At 39.4% G+C, this 8,748-nt stretch overlaps 1 protein-coding gene across 4 annotated transcripts in view; it reads left to right on the plus strand.

The window, feature by feature from the left end:
• Positions 1–8,748, plus strand: part of PSEN1 (presenilin 1) — a 73,861-nt gene extending 65,113 nt beyond the window's left edge. For all 4 annotated transcript variants that reach the window (XM_045451487.1, XM_045451485.1, XM_045451486.1 and 1 more), the window contains 2 exons: positions 5,383–5,501; positions 7,496–8,748. In XM_045451487.1, the coding sequence (XP_045307443.1) occupies positions 5,383–5,501; positions 7,496–7,651 (275 nt within the window). In that variant the 3' untranslated portion in view covers positions 7,652–8,748. The remainder of the gene's footprint in view (positions 1–5,382; positions 5,502–7,495) is intronic.

Genomic DNA, 8,748 nt, shown 5'->3' on the forward strand with positions numbered 1-8,748 from the left:
GTAGTAAAAAGGTAAAATAATACATTATAGGCAGGTTGTTTTTTTTTTTTAAGACTTTATTTTTGAGTAATCTCTGTACCTGACATGGGGCTCGAACTCACAAGCCCAAGATCAGGAGTTGCATGCTCTACCAACTGAGCCAGCCAGACACCCCACGGTTAATTTTAAAAGTCTCATTACTTCCAAAAGAAATCCCACAATCCTTAGCTGTCCAGCTCTCCAGTCCCTCCCATCCCCCCCCACTTAAAGTACACAATGCAGTGATTTTTACTGTATTCACAGAGCTGTGCAACCATCACTACAAGTGAATTTTAGAACATTTTCATCATCTCAGAAAGCAAGTCTATATTCATTAGCTCCCATGTCCCCCCCTACACCAACAAATATACTATCTTAGATTTGCCCATCCTGGACATTTCATATAAATGGAATCCTACACTATATTATCCTTTGTACTAGTTTCTTTCACTTAGGCCAGTGTTTTCAAAGTTCATCTGTGTTGTAGTATGTGTCAGTACTTCATTTATTTTTGTAGCCAAATAATATTACATTTTATGTATATACCACATTTATTATCCATTCATCAGGTAATAGACATCTGAGTTGTTTCCATTTGGGGCTGTTATGCATAATGTTGCTATGAACATTCATGTACCAGTTCTTGTGTGGACATGTTTTTATCTCTCTTGGGTATATACCCAGGAGTAGAATTGCTGGGTCCTATGGTAACTCTGTATTTTACCTTTTGAGAAACTGCCAGACTGTTTTCCAAAGCAGCCATACTATTTTACATTCCCACCAGCAGTGTGTGAATGCCCCAATTTTTCCACATCCTCACCAACACTTATTATCTTTTTGATTATAATCTAGAGTAGGTATAAAGTGGTGTCTCATTATGGTTTTCAGTTGCATTTCCCTAATGGCTAATGATATTGAGTAGTTTTTTGTGTGCTTATTGGCCGTTTTTATCTTTTCTTTGGAGAACTATATTCAGATTCTTTGACCATTTTTTTTTTTTAATTTTTTTTTTTTCAACATTTATTTATTTTTGGGACAGAGAGAGACAGAGCATGAACGGGGGAGGGGCAGAGAGAGAGGGAGACACAGAATCGGAAACAGGCTCCAGGCTCTGAGCCATCAGCCCAGAGCCTGACGCGGGGCTCGAACTCCCGGACCGCGAGATCGTGACCTGGCTGAAGTCGGACGTTTAACCGACTGCGCCACCCAGGCGCCCCTCTTTGACCATTTTTATTTGCCTCTTTAATTATTGAGTTGTAATGATTCTTTGAATATTCTAAATACATATTTGTTTTCAGATAACTGCAAAATTTTTTCCCTGCATTATTTTAAAAATCTCATTTCTGTAACATTTTTTTTTCTGAAGAACTTAGTTTTAGTTTCTTATAGCACTTAACATTTGAAATTGAAATCTAAGTCTTTCTAAGGCTATTATATATTTTAGCCTTTATATGTGCCAAGAACGTTTCCTGTATTATTTTTTAACTCATTTTTTTAAATGTTTATTTATTTTTGAGAGAGAACATGAGCAGGAGAGGGGCAGAGAGACAGAGACAGACAGGGAGGGAAATGGGGACATGGACACAGAATCCAAAGCAGGCTCCAGGCTCTGAACTGTCAGCACAGAGCCCAGTACGGGGCTTGAACTCACGAGCCATGAGATCATGACCTGAGCCTAAGTCAGATGCTTAACCGACTGAGCCACCTAGGCATCCCCACCCCGGCCTTTTTTTTCTTTTTGTTTATTTATGTTTGAGAGAGGGAGACAGAGCACAGCAGGGGAGAAACAGAGAGCGAGGTAGACACAGAATCCAAAGCAGGCCCCAGGTTCTGAGCTGTCAGCACAGAGCCTGACACGGGACTCAAAACCACAAACTGTCAGATTGTGACCTGAGCTGAAGTCAGACACTTAACTGACTGAGTCACCCGGGTGCCCCTAATTTTTAATTCTTGATAACAGCCCTATGTAATAGCTCATAATCCCCATCTTAGAGCTGAGGAATTTGAGGATTAAAAGAAGTTAATCAACTTGCTCTGGATCATACAAGTACTTAAATAGTAGCACTGGCCTCTTCTGTACATGTGAAACTGGTGTGTATATTCATCAGTCTGGGAAGGTTAGCAAGTTAAAGGGTAGCTGACCCAGTAATTCATAGCATTGGATTTCATGGGTCATATGTTTATCTTTTCCACTAAGGAAGACTTCACTCTGGCTCCCACAACTCAAGAACACTGGTTTCTCTGTAATATCTTATTAACCAGCCCTCTGCTTATTTCTCACCCACATGTGGAGCACACTGTACTTCTCAGGGCCCTCTGCCTCTCTCCCCTGGAAGTGGTTTCTCTAACCCAGGCAACGTGAACGTTAAAACCAGGGTCAAACTTCAGTTGGGAATAGTTACTTAACAGAAAAATGAAAGCCACTTTTAAAGCTTTATGGATGAATAATGAATCCCAAGTTAAAACATATCTTTTGAATTCATGTTTTAGCCTTTACTTTTTTTTTTTAACGTTTTATTTACTTTTGAGAGACAGAGCATGAATGGGAGAGGGGCAGAGATGAGGGAGACACAGAATCGGAAACAGGCTCCAGGCTCTGAGCTGTCAGCACAGAGCCCGACGTGGGGCTTGAACCATTGAACCATGAGATCATCACCTGAGCCAAAGTCAGGTGCTTAACCGACTGAGGCACTCAGGCATCCCTAGCCTTTACTTAAGTGTATATTTTTTTGAAAAGAATTTGAAGGGAAAAAATGTTGGATAACAGAAAACCTATAGCCTTTGCATTTCTTGTAAGTTTTAGGATCAGCTTGTCAATGTCTACAAGCTACATTTCAAAAAAATGGGAATGTAAAGAATTTTGAATACCCAAAACAATTTTGAAAGAGAAGGACAAATTGGTGGATTTATACTATGTGATTTCAGAACTTACTCTAACACCATAGTAATTTGGTACCTGGGTGGTTCAGTCGGGTAAGTGTTCAACTTCAGCTCAGGTCATGGTCTCATGGTTCATGAGTTCAAGTCCGCATCTGGCTCTCTTGCTGACAGCACAGAGCCTGCTTCGGATCCTCTGTCCCCCTCTCTCTGCCTCTCCTCTGCTCATGATCACTCTCTCTCCTTCAAAAATAAATAAACATTAAAAAAAATTAAGTAAAGCCATAGTAATCAGTTCAGGCACAAGGAGAGGCATATAAATCAGTGGAACAGAATTGCTAGTCTAGATGTAAATACTTACATTTATGGTCAATAATTTTTTTTACAAAGATGCTAAAATAATTCAACAGGAAAAGGGTATGTAATCTTTTCAACCAGTGGTGCTGGGACAATTAGATATCCACATGCAAAAGAATGAGTGGAAACTCCTGCCTCACCCTATCCGTCCATCATGCCCACAATCAAAAATAAACTCAAAATGGATCATAAACTGAAATGTAAGCGGTTAAAATAAATTTCTAGAAGAAAACGAAAGAGAAAAACTTATGACCTTGGGTTGGGCAGAGTTCTTCAATACAACACTGATACATAGAAGAAAAAATCCTAGATTGGACTTCACCAAAATTAAAAACTTGCATTCAAAAGATACCATTAAGAGGAGAAATATTTGTATACCCAATTTCATAGCATTATCCACAATAGCCATGAGGTGGAAGCAATCCAAGTGTCCACTGATGGATGAGTGTATAAATGTGTATACACACAGTGGAATATTATTCAGCCTTAAAAAGGAAGGACATTCTAACATGCTGTATAACATGGATGAACTTGAGGACATTATGCTAAGTGAAGTAAGCCAGTCACAAAAAGACAAATACTGTATGATATGAAGTACCTAGAGTAGTCAAACTTAGAGACAGAAAATAGAATGATGGTTGCCAGAGGATGGAGGGAGAAAAGAAGGAGGAGTTTGTGTTTAATGCGTACAGAGTTTCAGTTTTGCAAGATGAAAAGAGTGCTGTGAATGGATGATGAGGATGGTAGTACAACAGTGTGAGTTTACTTAATGCCATTGAGTTGTATATTTTGCTATTAAAAAAATTTTTTTTTAAGATACCATTAAGAAAAGGAAAAGAGGGGTGCCTGGGTGGCATCAGTCAGTTAAGCATCCAGCCCTTGATTTCGGCTCAAGTTATGATCTCACAGTTCCTAGGATCCAGCCCTACATCAGGCTCTGTGCTGATAGTGTGGAGCCTGCTTGGCATTCTCTCTCTCCTCCTCTCAAATAAATAAACAAAAAGAAAAAGAAAAGAAGACACAGACTGTGAGAAAAGCTATACAAACCACATTTCAAGTCTATTCAAGACTTGTGTTAAGGATATATATACAAAGAATGCTTACAACTCAATAATAGGAGATTACCCATTTAAAAAATAGGGACATGCTTTGGATAAACATTTCAGCAAAAGAGAAATATAAGAGGTAATAAACACATGAAACTCTGCTCAACACCATTATTCACAACGGCTATAATCAAAAAGGCTACCAATATCAAGCGTTGGTGAAGGAAGTAAAGAAACTGGAACCCTGAGGTCTTGCTGGTGGCAATGTAAACTGGCGCAGCCAGTATGGAAAACGATTTGGCAGTTTCTTAAAAAACTAAAGATAAACTTCCCATATAACCCAGCAATCCCATTTGTAGGAATCTACCCAATGGAAATGAAAACAATGTCCACACAAAGATGTGTATGCCTGGTCATAGCATGATGTTGATAGCACCATTATTCATAATAGCCCCAAAATGAAAACGTTCCATTGTCCATCAACTAGTGTATTCACACAGTGGAAAACTGACCAGTAAAAAGAAAGTGCAGACAAGTGCAATTTCATGGATAAACCTCGAAAATACATTACATGAAAGAAGCCAGTCACAAAGACTACAAGTGTTACGTGTCCATTTTATGAAGTGTCTAGAAAAGCCAAATTTATAGAGAGAGAAGACATCAGTGTTGCTTAAGGCCTAGGGTGATGGAAATGTGGACTGTGGTGATGGTTGGACAACTCTCCATCTTTTACAATAATTGAACAATGGGTGAATTTTATGAAGTAAATTATAGGGGTTCTTGTGAAGATTTGTTAGAACAAGTGCCAGGTGTAAACCAGGCAGTCAGTAGATGACTGCTGTTATTTATTGTTCCTTGTTATATGTAACAACAGCATCCCAATGTTAAAGACCCCAGAGCCAGTCATACAGAATCTGAAACTCATATTGGAGGAAAACAAAAAAGAAAGAAAACCTAGCTAAAGCCAAAATTTATATGTCCTTTACTGCTTTCTCATTCAATACAGGATGGAATGTGGCAGTGACACTTTTGAATTGATGGCAAAAAGTAACAAACGTTTATATTCATAATCTTTCCTTTTTAGGGGGAGTAAAACTTGGATTAGGAGACTTCATTTTCTACAGTGTTCTGGTTGGTAAAGCTTCTGCAACAGCGAGTGGAGACTGGAACACAACCATAGCCTGTTTTGTAGCCATATTAATTGTAAGTATACACTAATAAAAACATGTCTGAAATCCTCACCTCAGAACTCTGATTATGCTGTCCCTTTAAGGTAGTCTGTTTTATTTTTTGTTTTTTAAAGTTTATTTATTTATTTTGAGAGACACAGAGACAGCACAAGTGGGAGAGGGGCAGAGAGAGAGGGAGAGAGAGAATCCCAAAAAGGCTCCGCGCTGCCAGCACAGAGCCCGATGCGGGGCTCAAAACCATGAGACCACGAGATCATGACCTGAGTTGAAACCAAGAGTAGGACACTTAATGGACTGAGCCACCCAAGTGGCCCTAAGGCAATCTGTTTTCACCCTAGCTGGGCTGAGTGTGCCATTCACCTGGAGAGCTTTTTAAAAACAAATTTAACTGAACCTCACCTAAATAGTTTGCCACCTGGCCACCCATTAAAATTACCCATTAAAATTGTGCATCCCTGCCCTGAGATATTTAATGTTTTCATTGTGTGGGTTTTTTTAATTCCCTGGAAAGTTCTGATAAGCACCTCTGATTGGGAACAGCTGCTTCAAGCCTGGCAGCGTAGACATGTAGGAAAATAGCTGTGTTAGATCAGTCTTAAAGGGGTACTCATCCTCACTTTGTTCCTGAGTCTGGTGGTGGTTTTGCCTTTAATGCCACAACCTGCAGCAGGCAGTATTCCGGGGGCAGCAAGTCTGAGGCGAGAAAAGCTAACACAATGCACGATGCCACATAGGTCTTGCTTGTAGCACCACAACATGAACCCCGACGCTTTCAAAACTATAAGTAACTCTTGGGGCGCCTGGGTGGCGCAGTCGGTTAAGCGTCCGACTTCAGCCAGGTCACGATCTCGCGGTCCGTGAGTTCGAGCCCCGCGTCGGGCTCTGGGCTGATGGCTCGGAGCCTGGAGCCTGTTTCCAGTTCTGTGTCTCCCTCTCTCTCTGCCCCTCCCCCGTTCATGCTCTGTCTCTCTCTGTCCCAAAAATAAATAAACGTTGAAAAAAAAAAAATTAAAAAAAAAAAAACTATAATTAACTCTTAAGGTATTTCTTACTGGTATTTTTCCTAAAGATGTGATGTCTGGTATGTGTCCATGAAGTTAGATGAGAGGTGAGTTGAGAGCCATTACTTACGAGTTTATTTTATGCTGACCTCTGTGGTTTATCATGATCATAAAACCAGTTAGAATTTTCATGTGTTTTATTTTTCTTTATTTTTATTTACTTTTCTGGATGTGTTGTATCTTTTAAGAGGAAAATGACTTATTTTGGATAAACTTGAAATGCTCAGTTTTCAGACATTGTCTTAGTAGTTAGGGTAAAAAAACGGACAATATTATATGGCTGCTCTGTGTTTACAAGAAAGCAACACAGGTGTTCTCCTGCTTTCTGAAGGTGCATATTACACCACTTTTCTGTTTTCGATAACAAAAAGAAATCCAAGGAAGATTTTTGTTTTTACAAAAAAGGCTGTTATCATACTAATGAAGGTCTTTCATTAAAAAAAGTGGCGTAATTGGAACTTTCAGGAAGTGGGGATATGCTTCCCTTTATGCTGTTTCGGCTTACAAAAGGCTTCATAGGAACGCTCTACTTTCAGATAGAGAAACTTGTATATGCTTCATGAACTTGTATTGGTTTATTCTGTGAGCATCTCTTTGCCCCCGTACAACATAAAGGATGCTTCTCGCCTCCAGGACTTTAGTCAGCCAAACTAAACTCACAGTAGCCAACTCAGTATTTTAAGTAGAAATTTCAGTATTATTTAATTTTTAAAAAATAGTTTTATTTTTAGATTCTATTCCTTACCTAGAATTAAGTGTGTGCATAATGAACTCTGTATTGTAAAGGAAAATAAATGTTGTTTCCAAACGTAACGAAAAAAATTGCCCTAAAATTTAAGCTCAAAGGATAATATTCAGTGAACTAAATACTTGTGATTGGGTTGTTTTTGCATGAAATACTTTCCTAATTTTGCCTGAGTTTGTGTCTCTCCCCTCTTGTCCACAGGGTCTGTGCCTTACATTATTACTCCTCGCCATTTTCAAGAAAGCTCTGCCAGCTCTTCCGATCTCTATCACCTTTGGGCTTGTTTTCTACTTTGCCACAGATTATCTTGTACAGCCCTTTATGGACCAGTTAGCATTCCATCAATTTTATATATAGTATATTTGCAATTAGAATCCCATGGATTTTTCTCCTTTGACTATAATTAAACCTGGGGAGGACAAAGATGATTTTACCATGTCCACATCTAACAAAGGCAAGATTCCCAGCTGGACTTTTGCAGCTTCCTTCCAAGTCTTCCTGACCACCTGTACCATTGGGCACTGGAAGATGTCTACAGAAAATGGTTTTGAACACACGTCATCGTGACGGACTGAGTCCCTCGGTGCAAAAACTACCAGATTTGAGGGACAAGGATGAGGAGGAGGGACGGACCAAGAAGTTGCTGTGCTCCCACCAGCAATTTGACCCTTGGTCACAGGTGGATTTTACCAACACTGCAGACTCTCAGGACTACCATTACCGAGAAGTTAAATGACACGGTTTAAACCAAACAGGACTCTTCATCTTAAACTACATGTTGAAGATCAACCTAATAAACCTGTATTGAACTCTGAACCTTTTCAGGAGGTACTGTAAGGAGAGCAGGCACCAGCAGCAACACGAAAAGGTTTTTGAAAAGGGGCTCTAACTTTCACTTTCAAACCTTTCTGCTGCAGACTTATCATTTTTAAATAAGACTTTTTTTTCACCTTGAGTCAAGTCAGATATGTAGGTTGATTTTGAAAATTTTTGTTTTCAAGCACTGAAACTCATCTATGGTTGCATTTCTTCCCATGGCCAGTCTGAACTTACTTGCTTTATCCTAAAAGTCTTAACCTCAGGTTCCAAATTCAGTAATTTCTGGAAAGAATGGAGCTATATCTAAACGGTTTCCTGTCAGCCTTAGGTGAATTCTGGGTTTTCCACCAAATTCTTTATTTTTAGACATACTTGTAGGTTCACTTGCCCTGGATGCTTCCATTGTTCCCATCTCTCCCTGACTCCCCATAAGCCTTCTCTTCTACAGCAAATGAGACAGCTCTGTTGTGGTAGCAGATGATCCAGTTATTCTAGGATTTTACTCTTTGTGTGGTGCAAAGAATGTGTTAATGAATCAGTGCTGTCAGCCTCACTGTCATAATTTCTTCAGTAGCAAATACAATGTGTGCCCAAAGACAGTAGAATTAAAGAAGAGTAAAATGGCTGGTGAAGCA

This window comes from Leopardus geoffroyi, chromosome B3 (assembly GCF_018350155.1).
Source record: "Leopardus geoffroyi isolate Oge1 chromosome B3, O.geoffroyi_Oge1_pat1.0, whole genome shotgun sequence".
NCBI classification, from domain to species: domain Eukaryota; kingdom Metazoa; phylum Chordata; class Mammalia; order Carnivora; family Felidae; genus Leopardus; species Leopardus geoffroyi.